The following is a 17,984-nucleotide window of genomic DNA, read 5'->3' on the forward strand; positions in this document are numbered from 1 at the left end:
CAGAAGCAATGTGATTTCCCAAGCAGGTTGCAGTTCAGAAAAGAGAATTACCTAAACAGGAGAGCTTCTTCAAAGTGGGCATTGCATATGTTGTAAAAATTTCCTACCGTAGGGACTCTTTAAAGAAAAATAAAAGTAATGTGGTTCTCAAAGTCATCTGTTTGCTAAAAGACTGTGTTGGTTTTTTGAGAGGTAGCTTACATTTATATGTCTTGTTGAAGTCTGTACAAGTGAAACATCAGTGTATTGCTGAAGTCAGGAAAAACAGGTGTTTTATGAAATTCCTCAGGGAGTGTGCCAAGAAGAATTCCACTTGTGGTGAGATGCCTTTAAAATTCAGTCAGAGGTCTCTGTATTCCTACTGTCATTTGGAGTTATGTGTAAGTATGTTAAGAACAGCTATTTTTCATGGAAGACATGGGTAAAGGTGGCTGAAGTATTTTAAGGGAGACAAAACTATTTTGCTCACACACTCAGCTGCAAAATAAATGGAAACAGTTATGCTTCTTATAAATGAAATAATTACGAAAAAATAATATGTATGTATGTATGTAAATACCCCTCATGATAATACAGGCTGGGTCTGTCGGGGACAAGTAGCAGATCTGGGACAAGGCCTGGGCAGCAGAATAAGGGTCAGCAGCACCTGGGGCAGTGTGATGTGATCCTGAGAGCCCAGGATAGGATAAGAACCATCCCGTCTGCTCAGAGCCTGCTAGAACCGACCTGGGTACTGCCTCCCTTTTGAGTCCCTAATACAGGGAAGATGCTGGTGGGAAATGATGGGAAGTCACAAGAGACACAGGAGAGACTGGTGGACCAGGGCTGTTTCAGCTGGGAGGAGGGATGGCTTCCATGTCAACAGCCCACAGGATGGGGGAGATGCAGCTAGGCTCGGCACAGTAGCATGTGGTGGGAGGGAAGGTTAGAGACAGCTGAGACATGCCGAAACAGGGGAAATTGAGACTGGCTATAAGGAGGAAACATTTTTTCCTGCAAGGACAGTCCAGGGCTGGCGTTGGGGCCCAGACAAGCTGTTGCTATCACCAGTCTTGGAGGTTATTAAACCCCAAGTGGGTAAGACCCTGATAAACCTGGTCTTAGCTCAAAGCTGGCTGTGCTTTCGGCAGGGTTGGGCTGGAGACCTCCTGTGATCCCTTCCTGAGTTATCTGTTATCCTTGATGTGACTGAAAAATTTGTGTGTGTAGTCTTGGTTCCATGTGGCACACAGCTTTGAGACAGTAACTATAGTATACAGACATATCAAGAGTGTGAGCTTTTATTCAAGTTTATTAAACTGTGGAAATATGATGCATAATGCTCTTACAAAACAAACTCTTAAAGTAATAATTAAAAGTGAAAGTAAATTAAATTTGAAAGTAAAAACTAAAATAATATTATTATTAATAATAATAATTAATATTTTTCCTTTCTGCCTGTGTATACAAGAAATCAAACAATTATTCGTCTAGACTTGGGTAAGAAATAACAAACCAAATTGGAATCCGAATACTCACACTTTCACCTTTTCTTACTGTGTATCTTTTTCTGACTAGAATTTGATATATGTGTTGTGGTCTTGCTCCAAGATGATAGTCTGACCTTTGATGGTGTTTTAACGTAGTAGAGAAAAATTCTTAAACTTTCAGCTTTATGTTGCTTAAGAAATATATGGATGTATAAATTTTTTCTACTTTACAGACTAGAATGTAGTTTATCCTTCAGCAAAGAGTTAGTTGCAGTAGTAATCAACTTCTGATTTCTCTGTTGTGGAGACAGATTAATCTATCAAGTTCTGTGTGCAAAGCTAAGAGCGCTTACAGAGCACTTTCCCAAATATTTTTGATAACCAGAGCACAGCTGCTGTTCTGGGTAATTAACATGAGACTATAATACCATTCAGATGGGTGCTGTGTCTATGCTGCCAAGGTCAGATAACCTCTCTTGCTTATATTCTCTTCCGTCTATGGCATTTTATGTAGGTTATTGATCTTTGTTTGCTTGTAGGAAATAAAGTACTTTTTGCAGGTCTGGTGGGAATGATCAGGCAGACCTTGTATTTTCTTGAGGAAAGTGCTGCTAAGAATAAATTATAAGCAGGGTTTAGTAGTCTTCCAGCTAATAACTTCTAACCCCCAATCTTAATGAGTGCTCTTTAATTCACTATTCTAAAGACTGACTGTTAAACAGTAAAATAAATGTTCTTGACTCAGAAGCTTATATTTTGTTGAAGGTTTCTGGGGCTGAGGTGACCTAAGGACATTCATTCAGATCAGATTTCGAAGTCAACTTATTTTGAAACAACAAAAAACTTTTTTAGATTTCAAAATAAACAGTAAGTTTTTGTTTTTAAAATTAAAAAAATGAATTTAATTTACAGGAGGAAAGGCAAACAGAAGAACGTTTTTCAGTAAAAGGCTTTTAGTAAACTTAATGTTTACTCCTCATCCCTTCAAAATATGCAACCTTGAATGTTTTGGGATATCAGTAGTTGAAATCAAGCTGAGAGAATTCTTCAAATGAGAAAAATTTTACACATGGAACTTTGGAAGCTATAATTTTTTGGAGGAAAATTATGTAACTCCCAGGTGGTTTTTAGCCATATTTTGTATGGTTTGTAATCTCTCTAAGACATGTCAGTGATGCTGTCTGTCCATAAAACTCATGTTGCAAACATGTATTAAGACCTCTTAAACAGGATAACATATTTTCAATTACCAGTACTTATATTAAAAATGATAACTTATAACATTTGATACCTTATTTGACTTGAGTAATCTTCATGTAGCTGATTTTTTTTGCCTTCTTTTCTAAAAATATGATTAAGTTAAAGATGTATCAGGATACATTTGATAAAATTTCAGAAAGTTGTTTGTTATCCTGTGTTTATCTGTAACTTCATTTCTGTTGACTAGCACTATCCTTTTTGTGAGGGTGACCAATGACACTGAGCCACAAGTCAACGGCTAATTAAAACAAATAAATTCAATGTAGATTTTTTTAACCAGCCTACTATCTTAGCCTTCTGTCTGTGTGGAAAAGAGTGGAAATTTTGTAATTGACTTCAATGAAAGTAGGCCATATTAAAGAACCTTCCCAGCCTGACCATTCACAAGACTCTTTACAGTCAGACTCCTACCTAGGGACTGTCACTGTTGGGACCAAAGCTCCTTCATGGTGGCCACTCCAGTGACCTGATGGGTCCCCACCTGACTCCTACACATTCTCCCAGGCCCAGGTTTCCCACAGCAGAAGCTTGGATGACTCTTTCCATAGAGCCATTTATTCATGGTGTGGTAACACAGAAACAGCTCAAGCTCTGAGCCTCCAAGGAGGGAGCCTGAACAAAGGAATGTTAAGGCTCTTATCCCCTTACAGTCCATGTGTGCTGAAGTCTCACTTTCTCTCCCGAGTCTTTAGCTCCAACCATGACTCAGTGTCCATCCTGTCCATCCACCTGGCTGGTGCCAGCATCTTCATGTCCTGTGTTATGCAGAGAGTTGACACTTCCTGGCCTCTTGCCTGGGGCTCCTGCCACCCAGAGCTCAATCTGTAGCTCAAACTGTGGGCTGCAAACTGAGCTACCAGCACTGAATGTGTTCCTCTGCTGTAATCCTCCTTTAGAAGGATTTTTCAAAGAGGTGTTGCGCCTTGGCATCCTCACCCTTTTTGTGGGCTAAAAGTGGAAAGCCGTCCAATATTGTTCTTGCTTTCTTCTATGCTGTGTGTGGGGATAGTGTTTGGTTTATTAGTTCTGGTGCATGCTACACCTGTGTTCTGACCATTCTTTCCTAATATTTTGGAAGTCTTAACTGGAAAAGATCTTATCTTGTCACTGAAGCCTTACTGACACACTTTCTTTAGCTGGAAAAAAACAAACTGAGTTTTTTCATAGTTATTATGAAAAGGGATTAGTTTGTGTACAACATCCTTGTAGGTCCTCCTAATACTATTTTTTAGCTATTACTTTACAACTGTAATTTTTATTTTTAAGGACTCCTGTGTTTAAAGGGCTAAAACATTAGATGAAACAAAAACAAGGAGTGTTCACTGAGCTGGAAGCTCTACCCTCTGGATTTCCTGTGGAAATACAGAGCAAGTGACTCACACCTTGGCTTGCCTGCCTAATAGAGAGCAACTGAAATTGCTGTTGCTTTCTCATCACAGGCAGTTATTCCCACTGCTTTTCTGCACAGAGCTCATTTAGTCAGCAAAGTGCCACCTGAGCCTCCTTGCCTCGGTTTACTAGATTTGATCTGAGTTCTATTTCATATGGACATTAATTTTTTAACTGGCAATTGACACATGCTTTTATAGATCCTTAAAGTTAGTAGTCTTCCAATAGGTACCTTTTCTTTTAGTACTTATCAGTAAGTTACAAGCTAGAGCTGTGTTTTATTTATGGATATATAGCTTGATTTAGGTAGCTAAAAGGACATTACATGTCCTCTTTATGACACTGCATCTTTAAAACATAAGACAAGGTTCCAAATAGCTGAAGCCATTTTATAAATATAGAACCTTATGTGGTGGGTTTTAGTGCTAGCTAAAATCACCAGAGTACTTACTCATTTCTTGCTGTGAGATATAGATTGGGAGAAGGGCAAAACAGGCTTAAAACTTGAATAAAGAAACTTAATGAGCTAGATAGGCCTGTTTCTGTTCCCTGCATACTTTTTATTATTGGCAGACCTGTCTTGTAATCATGTAACCTTTTGAGATTTTTTACTCAAAGTTAGCAAGGCTGAGATGCTCTGCTAATCTCAATGTGGTCATGGTTATGAGTATTAGTAATGTCTTCTCCCTGTTTTAGGGAAGATGCTGTCTTGAGTGATTATAGGTAGATTCCAGAAAGATAACTGTGTTGTATCTAGCTGTTGTGTGCTTCTCTAGGGAGAAGAAACAGGTGCTTCAGATATACCGCACCTTGAAGGTACACTTCAATTTCTACTGATTTTTTAAAAGTGCATAAGGTGACTAGCTCACCTGAAGATGTCGTACTGAAGAAGTATAGAATGCATAGCTGTCATGTACCTGAGCAACTGTAGACTCCTGTGACAGAACTAAACCTGCTGTTTTACATTGCAGCATCCCTCCTTTGCTCCAAGTTAGTGATTTGTGGGGAGAGTGCTGGAGCAATGGTGAAATATTTCTGTCACTGCTGCCATGGTTCAGCTCCTGGCAAAAATTAGCTTTTCTAATATGCTAGCATCATTGCAATGCCACTGCAGTGCATACATGCATCTTCAAAGGGGTTGTTTGGAATGATACTTCCACAAAGAATTTGTCCATGGAAGGGAGAAGTGCAGTCCCCAAGGGTGGTGTTGTTGGTTGCTGCTGTTGGAGATTATTTACATGGGAGATCATACTGTTCTGTCTATTACCTGACTGCAGAGCTGAGTCAGATATTTCTCTGCTGGGAAGGAAGGGTGCATTTTGTTGCTTCTGTTCATTAACTTCACCTTTTTTATTTGGAGTAATGTCAGAGGTCATTTTTTGTTTTATTTCTTTCCAGCTGTGATAGACAAAATGTCAGCAGAATAAGTGACCTACTCTCCAAAACTTGCCATGAACCATTTGGTTGGACCACCTGAGGGGGAGATCAGTGAAGAGCCAGCAAACGGAGCAGTGAATGAGTCAGTGGAGGCTGACCTGGAGCACTCAGAGGTGGAAGAGGAGCAGAGGTATGCGGCTCGCTACCCAAGGCACACAAGCAGCAGCCACGTGGGCCTGTCTGGGCAGGAGGAGGAAAACATGTTAGCTCGGTCAGCCAGTACTGAGAGTGGTTTCCACAATCACACAGATACTGCAGAAGGGGATGTGATAGCCACAGTGGAGGACAGTTATGACATTGAGAGAGTGCAGGAAAATGAGGATGAGAATGCATATGCAGTGCAGTATAGGCCTGAGTCCGAGGAGTACACAGAGAATGCCGAGGCAGAGCATGGTGAGGCCATTCATAACCGAACACTGCCCAATCACCTACATTTCCATTCCATCGAGCACGAAGAAGCCATGAATGCAGCCTACTCAGGTTATGTCTACACCCATCGCCTCTTCCACCGAGGAGAGGATGAACAGTATGCTGAGGCTTATGCTGATTATGGGCTGCAGGAGCATGTGTATGAGGAAATAGGAGACACACCAGATCTCGATGTTAGAGAGGGCATCCAGCAGTATGAGCGGGAGAGGGAGGAAGCCGACAATTACCGCAAGGAGGCTCTTGGTGCCCGTCTTCACCATTATGATGAACGGTCTGATGGAGAGTCTGACAGCCCTGAAAAGGAAGCAGAGTTTGCACCCTACCCAAGAATGGATAGTTACGAACAAGAGGAGGATATTGATCAGATTGTAGCAGAGGTGAAGCAGAGCATGAGCTCCCAGAGCTTAGACAAGGCAGCTGAAAACATGCCAGAGTCAGAGCAGAGTTTGGAGCATGGTCAGACTCTTGTCAGTGGTGGACACGAAAGTAATGGCCAGCTCACATCTGGTTCTCGAGTTATATCCGGCTCAGGAGAATCTGTACAGAGGTACAGTAAGGAAAAAAGAGATGCAATTTCACTGGCCATCAAGGATATTAAAGAGGCTATTGAGGAAGTGAAGACGAGGACCATCCGTTCTCCTTACACCCCTGATGAACCTAAGGAGCCGATCTGGGTGATGCGGCAGGACATCAGTCCATCCAGGGATTCTGACGACCAGAGGCCACTAGATGGAGATGTGAGTACATTAAGCTTTCACCTCTCAGGTTATCTGCATCTAATTCTTTTAACGGTGACATGAATGGCAGTGAAGGAGAGTGCATTATGTTCTTGTTCTGTGTCTCATTCTTGAAAAAGTGTTTTGTCTTAAATTTGTACTCTGAAGCATAAGAGAAGTAAACATACATTAACACGAAGCCAGATTTTTCCCTATTTAACACTAACCTAACTATTTAACATAACCCAGGTAAACTGTACAAGAATTTGTCACATGAAGCTCTTTACGTGTATATAGTTTCCAGATTTTATTTTTCCTGCAAAACCACTGGAAACACAGTGATGAGTGTGCTGTGGGGTTTTTTCTCTCGATTCTTAATAGAAAACCTAATTGAACCTTAAAAAAAACCCAAACGAACAACTATATAGCAAAAGTTAGTTCTACAAATATTTTTAAAATTACGTCTCTTGCAGAGTTGGTTTGCAGTCACGTGAGAGAAGAAATCTTCTCAGATTATTTTGTGTGAGAAACTGTTATTTTTAACTTAACTTTAAAAGTTTACAAAACAAATTATTTCTGTCCCCATTTTCAAATAGATCACATTACTCTTTTTCTACACATTTACCATATTGTCTGTAAATACTGTTGTTGTTTGGAGGATCAAAGGACTTCTGTTGCTTCCTAACTGATTGTAACAAAGAATACCATAATGGTCTTGGTGACATTAGGCTGAGGATCCTGAAAGCCCCAAGTTCTTCCTGCAGGTGCTTCACCTGCTCTCCAAAATCCCGGTGCATCTTGCAGAATTGAACTTTTCTGAGAAGTGCTGATATGACTCAGTCTGGTATACTCATATAGTGAACAAACCAGGTGTTTTTATTGGTCTCTGCATACATGAGATATTGAAGTATATAGGGGTTCCCATTTTGCACCAAAAATTTAATTTCTCATTCAGTATTTTTTGTACCATGATAAGAACCTGACTGAAATTTTCACGGCTGGCTGAAATCAAAACAGTGATTTATAATGACAATTAGTATAGCTCAGTGAAGAGAGAAACAATGGTTTAAGATGCACAAAGAGCCTGTGTTCTTGGAAGGAAGAAGTAAATTGCACAAATAATTTAGAAGATCTTAGCATATTGAGAAGACTTGTTTTAGAAGGGACTTGAGACTGAGTAGGAATTTTGTTTTTCCCTGAAGCAGAGGTATGTATTTGCTTTATTGGATTCTTTAATTTAGATGGCAACTCAAAGCCTGTACATTTTCTTGAAAGAAGCATTCCTAGAACTGCTTAGCTGTAAATTGGGCAAAAATAGCTTGTGTTGACTGAGTGACCATAAGTGGTCAATGTAATAAAAATATAGTTGAAGTCCATTAATCTAATTGTAAGTTTTTCTTCCGTGTCCCTCAAGAAAAAAAGTGAGATCTCAGATGGGGGCTTTTCAGTGTAACCAGTACATACCAGAGATATTTATCAGGCTGATTTATAGCATTGACCTGGAAATACGAGTGTTTTTACCTTCAGACAGAGACAATTTTCTTGCCCCACAAGTATCAAATTGCTGCAGATAAATAATGCAAATTGGGTGATTTTTTGCCTTCTGTTATTTTGCAAGTCTACTTCGAAAATTATCATCAAGTTGTTTTTTAGCAAATTTTCTTTTAGAGATAGAACTTACCTGAATAATTATATTGTCATCGTAATCATGTGATACTGAAACTTATAAGTCTTCTGTAGATACAAATAATCACTTTTTATTTAGCTAGAAGCTGTCCACTGGAGATGAGTAAAGCCAGAGGAATGATTTGTGGTTGAGATTCATTAAATACAACAGCCTCCTTTGCCTTTTTTCCCCAGTGCTGAGCATTTGTGTAATACATTCACAGCAGAATGCTTGGTAGGATGTCATTTGGAAGTATTCAGATACAGTTTTAGGAAGCTAACAATTCAGAAGCATTCAGCTAGCCTGCAGTTAGGTATAGTTTGGGACTGTTAGGAAAGACATACAATGACTGTGACAGTGAGAAAGATACAGATCATTGTATCTGTGTGTATTTGAGATGTCCTGATTTCAGTTTTATTCACAGGTTAATCTACCAGGATTATCAGTCATTCCTGGGTATTTCTTCTCAAAAGAAATGTTTGGTAAGGTGTATGTGAAAAATAAATTGCTCGCTGCCCATGAACGATCCTTGTAATAAACTCCAGTAGTCCTGTGGTGTAGGAGGCAGGTAGCAGACTTCTGTGAATAAATAAGTAGTTTAAAGAGGTACCTGTTTAATATTTAACAATGGAGAATATTAGCTGCCATGTGCCTTGTGCACCCTGGTTTAATGATGCATGCTTTCACTTGAATCAGAGGTGGTCTGGACAGTGAGTTTGTGGGAAAGGTGTTGCACTTGTGTTTTTGATAAAAACTGAAAAATCCTCAGTATCTTTTGAATAAAGGCAGTAAGAGTATTTTTTAACATTTGCTAAACAAATGAGATCTCTACAATTGACATGTATTTCCAAAGTCTGTTTATCAGAAACATTTTAAACCAAAGCATGTCATCATTTGGATATGGCCTCATGAGAATCTCTTTTTCAAATACAATAGCAGCTAGGGCTGCACAGCTGTGAGAAATGTGGCATCAGGAAACTGACCCTTGATGAAAAAGGCTATGGAACTGCATTGTTTATTCTTGTGGAACAAGACTGTTTTTTCTGAGTGTGAAATGGAGACATTTTATTCACCCATGAAATCATGGAATCCTGGAATGGCTTGGGTTGGAAGGGACCTTAAAAATCATTTAGTTCCAGCCCCTCTGCCATGGGCAGGGGCATCTCCCACTAGACCCAGTTGTTCACAGTCCCATCCAGCCTGGCCTTGGACACTACCAGGGATGACGCAGCCACATCTTCTGTGGGGAACCTGTTCCAGTGCCTCGCCACTCTCACAGTGAAGAATTTCTTCCTAATATCTGCTCTCTACCTACCCTTTTTCAGATTGAAGCCATTCCCCCTTGTCCTGTCACAACATGCTCTTGCATGCAGTCTCTCTCCAGCTTTCTGTTAGGCACCCTTCAGGCACTGGAAGGCTGCAGTTAGGTCACCCAAGGCCTTCTCTTTTCCAGGCTGAACAATCCCAATTTTCTCAGCCTTTTCATCATACTGAATAAAGTTTGTACCTGAAGCTATGAAAAATCTTAGGCATGGACCTTCTAGTAGTAGTACATCTGTGCCTGAAGGTAGTGAACTGGGAGACCCTTTAGGAAAATACATTCAAGATGCACAGTTACCTCACTGGAAGGGTAGGCCCATATCCCATTTAGGTAGCCCTTGCTCATCGTTCTTCTCAGATTCTCCACTAGAAACCTGCAGTGAATGTGCCTAGCCAAGCACAGAAATTGTGATGTTTAAAGGTCTAAATAGAAGACCAGTGCATGGATCTGGATTTGAGGATAAATTTTCATTCATATGTTCAAGTGCAAAGGATTACAGTTATGTGTAGTAGATAATTCAAAATGCACTAAAATATTCTGGCATTTAAAATGTATGGAAAAAATAGTATCTTTGTTACAGAGCTTTGAGAAGAGTGTCTTACTTAGTTGTGGAATTACAAAAACCTACTGAGAAAAGCACTGAAAGGTTCAAAAAATCAAGTAGAATTTTTTGGGCTGTGATTTAAACAGAGTAGAAGCAGGCTACCTGCTTCAACTCTGCCATAATCAGGAGAAAACAATGGTTTGGAGATAGAAATCATTAATTTAAGAACCAATTACCAGGACTTCTTTCTGAGGTCTGTTCAGTTATCCATGGGTTTATAGATCTGAAAGCCAAGTTTTGTTGATCTGCAGGACATGGTTTGTTTCTGCATGCCAATACTTTGGTTTTGTGAAGTCCTGTCACTGGTGTTCCTGTCACTGTTCCTCTGCAGACATTTGAGGTGTAGGGATGTTAGAATACACCCTGATACAAAGTAAAATCCCATATATGGGTGGTTTAAATCTGTGAAGTAAAAATTCAGAGCTGAAGACAAATCTTCAGTGGAACAGAACTGAGCTGCATTGTTTTACTTCTCTGCTGTTTTTGATTATGTATATTTTATTTCAACTCTTGCATTCTCAGCTGCAGGATTTTCTCAATTTTGATGCCTCAGTGTTTTCATGGAGATGAATTTGCCTCACTTTTTCCACAGCAGGAGTAATGTATTATTAAAAGGCAATAGAGAAGTGCTTTAAATAATTAAGCAGGCTTGAGTAATAAATGAACTAAGAGGGAAAAAGAGAGAAAGGAAACAATTGAAATAAAGATGGGTTTTTATTGACAGTATATTGCTGAGTTTTTTTCTGAGCAGATCTTTTTAAACTGTTGGTTGAGCACACAAGCTATAGGTCAGCTTTCTATAATTTGTGAGATACCCAGACTTAAGTTTATGCAGAAAAAAAAGCCCCAAATGCCCCATACCAAAAGTCACTAAAGAACCAAAGCAAACCAAAACAAAAAGTATTTTATTCCTCAATCATGCAGAAGAAAGCTTAAATTTAGCAATTATTCTGCTTTTAGGCAAACACTCCCAGATGAGTTACTGGCTTTTAAATTATGGTGAGCTCTGGATATGGTGAGCCCTTGAATGTTGATTTGTTTGATTACATTTTGAAATTGTTGAGAGATGAAAGTAATTTGATTTTTCTGTGCTGTTAAATACTAGAACAGTACTTGCTATACTTAAATTTTTTTGATCACGAAGGAGGAATCCACAGTGATTTTTTTCAGACTGACACGTAAAACTGCATTTGAAGTTGCAAGTATGGCTAAGGAAGTCCATACTCGGAGAGGCAGCCAGCACTGAGTCAGATCTCTCAAACTGGATTGTTTTTCATTGTCCAGATGCTGGCAAGTGATAGGAGGCTCTGTCTTGGCAGGACATCATGACATGTATCAGGAAAAATTCCACAAACCAAAACTTCCAGAACTGCATTTGTTCTTAGATACAGTTGTGATTCTATGTGATCACTCCAGTATGTGTGATCCATTGCTATTTTTTACCTTAAACTAATTGCAAAAAACTTCCTTTGTTAAATGTGTACATAAGACTGTTGTACATAATGTTATCTGCATAGGCAGGAATAATTTCTATTGACTACCAGCTAGTGTCTTTCCCATAAGCAGATTAATCATTTCTGTGGCAGCAACTGCATGAGTCAGCTGTTAGATCTGTCAGAGTCCTGACCCAACTGTTGACAGAGCTCCTCACTTTAGATGCTAACTACCCAGGCTGGTAGTTAAAATGATAACTGATGCTTATGAGTTGTCTTGGACATAGGAGGAGCCTTTTGGGGTATTCTGTTTAGGCTGAAGTTCCTATATGGAGAGGTCCCATAGCAGTTAATCAAATATGTTGTTCTGAATGAGCCATTCAGCCAGTAACCTTGTATCAGGTCACTTTGTCCTGACATGTATGTACAAACTGACAGGGGGCAGGTCCTAGACCACCCAGAAAACAGATGAGTAAGTGCACAGGCTATGCACAGAGGCAGTTATACCAGAATTACAGTACAAAGTTAAGTTTCATCCATATGTCAGAATTATAAATGGAATTGTATAGGTTTGCCACAGGATGCAAATATGTGTAAAGTGCTAAGTTGGTATCATTTTTTTCAAGCCCACCATTTTTAGTACTGTACTTAAAAAAAAAAAAAATCAACAAAGACAACCAATGATCATTAGCTTTTAGCTTCATTCTTGATGAGTATTTATGCCAATTGAAACCTATGGTCTCAATCTTTATTTTAGTGAACAGAATTTGAGCTATACAAATGATAGAGACACTGCCAACACATAGTTGTCCTAAAACCGAGGAAATTTACTGCCATCTTTGTCCTGATAAAGGCAGTTCCTGTGACAGAATGCATCTGACTGTACTTGGATGTTGGACCTGAAGATTCCATAGTGCTTTGACCTTTTCCTAGTGTGTACAGATTCTTTTAAGAACACTATCTCTAAAATAAAAAAAAAAAAATAAAGCCTTACTTTATCCAGTTGTCTCCTGAGCTTATGTACAAAGAGACTTTGCCATACCTGTTCCATAATGCCTGTAGTATTAGTATTACTAATATTATAGGCATTAGAGTCAAATAATGCCCTGTTGTTTAAGTGAATGATGAATTTCTGAAGCATTTGTTGATTCGACCGTACACATGATATTATAAAAAAGTTCTGAATAAATTACTATTTTCAGTACAAAAAATTGACCAGTGCTGTTTAACATCTTTGTGAGCAACATGGGCAGTGGGATTGAATGCATCCTTGGCAAGTTTGCCGGCACCAAGCTAAGTGGCGTGGTCAGCACACTGGAGGGAAGAGTTGCCCATCCAAAGGGACATGGGTACACTTGGGAGCGGGGCCTGAGCTGTGAGAGCTTCATGAAATTCATGAAGGCCAAGTGCAAGGCCCTGCAGATGGGCCAGGACAATCCCAAACACAAACTGGAAGACGAACTCATTGAGAGCAGCTCTACAAGGTAGGGACTTGGGGATACTGGTCAGTGAAAAACTTCTTACAAGGGCATGTAACAATAGGACAAGAGGGAACTACTTCAAATTGACAAAGAAGGTTTAGATTAAATACAAGGAAAGATTCTTTGCTGTGGAGGTGGTAAGGCACTGGCACAGTTTGCCCAGGTGCCACATCCCTGGAAGTGTTCAAGTCCCAGCTGGATGAGGCTTTGGGCAGCCCAGTCTAGTGGGAAGTGTCCCTGTCTATGGCAGGGGCAATAAAATTTAGATGCTTGTTGAGGTCCCTTCCAATATAAAAGATTCTATGACTCCATGATTCTGTGATTTCATCCCCTCTGTCCTAGCCTTGTGTGTGGCTATGTGACCCACAAGCTGTACTCTCTTTGAATGATCTGCTGCTAAAAGCATATAAAACAACACTGTTTTTATAAAGAAAGAGCAAGTGGTTGTATTTGAAGGTGTTTCAGTGTCAATTACATGTCTCTTCATGAACTGTATAGGAAGCAGCTGGATTGACCTGGATACGTTAGATGCAACACAATCCTCTCCTTTTACGAGTTCTGTTACTAAATCCCTCTGCACAAGAGCAAGGAAGGTGGAGTGGGTTGCATGTTAGTTAGAGTCAAACAACACCAAAACTGAGATGGAGAATTTTTGGATGTACCAGGTTGAATATCGAAAGAAAAATGTAAGTAGATATTCAAGAGAAAAAGGGATAGCTATCACTTTTTTATTGGTGCACCTAAAAAAAAATAAAAAATCCATTGATAGATGTCTATGCCTAATAACAGCATGCATCATGTAACCTTATTGTGTTTGTTCTGACAACAACTTTGTTGGGCTTCTAAAACTAGTTTTATTAATACTAAATGACAGTGAAACTGTTACTAAGCATTTTTTTTAGAGTTTGTTTAGAGCAGCTGTGCAAATTACCTATCTGCTATGACCCATCAAAATATTTCTTGTTATTGAATGCTGTGACTGCACTCTTTCCTTGTGCATTCTATACAGTACCTCTAAAAATGCATTTTGGTGTCGAAGAGAACTGAGTGTTAATTCTTCAAAGACTGGACTTTCCTGTACAAATGTTTTCAAGGACAGCTCTCATGTCATGTCATGCAGCAGATTTTGTAAGATGTTTGGTATTTGGCTTTGGTAGTTCTGGTTCTTGGCTTGGTTTATTTGAGGGTATTTGTTTGTTTGGTTGTTGTTTTTCTTTAGGGGTTTTCTCCCCCAAAATAAATATTTAAGCAGACATACAAACAGAGCACATAGAAAGCCATGTAATAACTTAGTTTTGTTATTCTGTAGATGAAAAATAGCTGAGTAAAGGCACTTAGAGTTCTGCTGGAGTAGCTGTCAGTATATTTCAAATGATGCACGATTTCTTAATGCTAATTGCCTAGTTTAAATTAGATCATTTGTCTTTTAGTGTGTGAATATGAGAGTTTTCAGCCATTGTAAAGAATGTTTTTTTTTGTGTGCACATCCACATTTAATGCTTAAATTGATTTCTTTGTTTCATGTTTAAAGCTCAGTCCTACAGTGTCTTTATTATTTATTAATTATCTTTATTATTAATGTCATTATTGCATTGATAGTATCATGCACCTTTTAAATTTGTTCTTAAAACAGAAATACTGCATAATTACAAGAATGTGAGCACTATGAAAACTCTTCCTTATGTAAATAGGAGTTGCCATTTGTGCAGTTGCATCACTGTGGCACTGTTGACTGGTAATTACACAGCAAGTCAAGGGAGCCTGTATCTCTCCCACAGCCCCTGCTCACATGCTCTCTGCGGCAAGTAATTCTTCAGTCTGATGGTGCAACCACATGCCAGCTTCCTAGAGATTGTTTCACAGCTGCGTCTTCTTTTGGCTTGCAGTTGTGATTCAAAATACAGGGAGATGCAGGGACGGCTCCTTAACACAGGCTATATCTGTAGATTGCTTCCTAACTCTTTGGAAGCCTTTATTAGTTGACTATAATTTTAATACTTAGGTATTATCTAAGATAGTGGAATGTTTGTAAAGAGAAAGAAGCAGAGGGTTATGTTTTGTTTTGTTTCATTTCATTTCTAAGGGAGGCTAAGAGAAACTTAGATATTTGGGTTTTTAGTAGTTCTTGGTTTGGTTTTGGTTTCATGGGGTTTTTTGTAAACTATTTCATAGAACTCAAATTTTCAGCTGCAGTAGATGCGGAGCATGAGGGTGGAACTGCTGCCAGCTCAGACTCCTGGAAATGTATACCTTTTGTGGTATGACTCATTGGCTCAGAGGAAAGCTATGTCATACTGTTTATGAAAAGATAAGAATAGCATTTGACTTGTTTTGCCATCAGTGGTGAACTGTTGAGCTGGCAAAGGTAGAGCTTCACTCTTCCTATGTTAAAGGAGAGTGTAGAATGCAAGGTCTATTGGGCTAAATACCCAGCTGTAGCTAAATGCTAAACTTCCCTTTTGAGGATTTCCATTTTGGCTTGGACAGACATGTTTTCTAGATATCTCCTTAAAATCTGCCTCTAAAAATGCCTGCTGGGCTAAAGCTTTGTGATCTCTTTCATTTCAGTCATCTTCATTAATTCCACATTCTGTGTTCCTGTGTCACACCATCATACTACGGCACCCTGCTCTGTACTTCAGATACCTTGCTACAGCTTTTTCACATTACCAGCATTCATTAGGAATTGTCTATGATTAGAATATCCTTTCTCAGAACATTCTTCCCCTTTATCAAGATACTTGCTGATCAATCACATAGATATTTGCTCCACTGAATTGTTTATGGAAAAAGAAGAAGAATGAGGAAATCTGTATGTATTGACCTCATAGCATGAACTGTTGCGTATTTTCCAGGTTTGTACTCTATCTGGAATGAGGAATCCCACTCCTTGATTACACTGGTATTAGATTTTCATTGAGTATATTCATAAATTCTTGAATACATCAATATTACTCTGCACACCTTATATATGTTGTTTTCTGATATAGTGGAATAACATTTGTGGACAAATGCTGTGGCCTTCTCCTCACTTTAGATTAGTTTAGCACCTCAGGTAAGTAACACCTGGGAGCATGTGCACTTATGGGGAAATGTCAATCTTTTCTTCACTTTTCCCTGTTTGACAAATAAACTAACTTTAGCTGAATCCCTGTGTGCTGCTTAAGGTTAATTCACTTGTCTCCCATCACAGCTTACTCTTAAGTGACCTTAAATTTTTTTCTTAGAATGTCAGAGCATAGTATGTAGAATATGAAAGAATAATTTCTACATTGGGCACTCAGAATAACTTTTGATTTTCTTGTCATGTCTAGTCTCCATCTCCAGATTCCTCTTCACCTCGAGGTGCTGAATCATCAAGTAGGCAACATCAGCAGGATGTCTGCAGTACAGCAGAGGCTTCCACTAATAAAGAGGTAAAGTAAAACCTTTTTAAAAGTCAGTCTTATTCATGCTGCTTATGCCTTTTAATTTTCCTAGCTCGCTTGTACCTATGCAATCCCTTTTCTTCTTTTTCCTTTCCTTATGCTTCTTTTCCTTATGCTTGCCCACCTATCTGCCTGAATTTCTAACATGCTGAAGACTCTTTGTCATGGCATTTCTGACTCTGTGTTCAGCTGTCACTAAATTTGTTTAATAGGTGGCAGGGTACTGACAGCCAACATCCTCTCTGTAGCAGAGAGAAAACGAAGAAGCCCTTTTGGTTTTTCCCCCCACTAAGAAAGAATATTTCTCAGCCAGATGAAAAAGTGCTTAAATTAAACTAATTACATAATAAATTGTGCTGCTTAATTTTGTTGTCGTAGAAACTGGCCTGCAAGTGATTCGTAGTCAGAATTCACTTCCTGACTCCAGGATTCTCAGAATAAAGCTACATAGTTAGGGTTTTTTCCCCCTTCACCTGGTAGTGCTTTAGATTACAGTAGTTCCACCAAAATGAAGTAAGTATGACTAGAACTGCTTATAGTATGAAAAGAAAATCATTTGACTTAAGAAGGATTTGGATTAGTGTAGAGTGGCAGGTTCTGTAAACAGAAAAATCTGCAAATATTAGGTTTATTTGCCTTTTTTTGATAAACTTGAAAACACTCTGGAAACTACTGTAGCAAAATACCATATTGTTACTGATAGTAATGGATGAGTTATCTTCCAAAATTAAAAACCTGATCTACTACAAGTGGATTAAAAATTAAACACTAATTAAATAATCTATTTGTTCCTTTTTACTTTTGCAATTATCAAAGGATAGGAAAGCTTGTAACATGTATGTAATTGTGTCAGTCTGCATTCGCATTTAGAAAATAATGAAAAATTTCAAAAGACTGAAGAAACCCATAATTTTTCATATTCTGAAGTTTTCAACTATAGATCATGTCTTTAAGTTTTCATCTGCTTTCCTGTTAACTTATTAAAGCCTTAAGCATTCTTCCCTACAGACTTTGTCACTATGTATTCTATATTTTAGCTATTTTTACTATTAATATTAAGTGTCAATAATAATAATAATACTATTAATTAAGTGTTAATAAACTTACCCAAAGGAAAAAAAAAAACCCAACAAGCAAAACACTGTTGATATCAATTGTTAGGATGTGCTTACACATAGTTACAGAGGTGGTAAACCAGGTTCCAGTGTAAGGATGTATTGGGCTATTAGTTTCCCTCAGATAGGGAATAATTCCCACTTTAATATTTCTCATGCAAGAATAAAGGTGATAAAACAGCGTTATAATTTCTGTATTTTTTAGGTCTTAGAGAAACCTTTTTATTAAATATAAA

General features: G+C 38.6%; 1 protein-coding gene across 3 annotated transcripts in view; it reads left to right on the forward strand.

The window, feature by feature from the left end:
- APBA1 (amyloid beta precursor protein binding family A member 1) overlaps positions 1-17,984 on the forward strand; it is an 88,526-nt gene that overhangs the window by 38,709 nt on the left and 31,833 nt on the right. For all 3 annotated transcript variants that reach the window (XM_015653446.3, XM_015653448.3, XM_015653447.2), the window contains exons 2-3: positions 5,517-6,721; positions 16,520-16,621. In XM_015653446.3, coding sequence (XP_015508932.1) covers positions 5,570-6,721; positions 16,520-16,621 — 1,254 coding nt within the window. In that variant the 5' untranslated portion in view covers positions 5,517-5,569. The remainder of the gene's footprint in view (positions 1-5,516; positions 6,722-16,519; positions 16,622-17,984) is intronic.

The sequence above is a fragment of the Parus major genome, chromosome Z (genome assembly GCF_001522545.3).
Source record: "Parus major isolate Abel chromosome Z, Parus_major1.1, whole genome shotgun sequence".
Lineage (NCBI taxonomy): Eukaryota > Metazoa > Chordata > Aves > Passeriformes > Paridae > Parus > Parus major.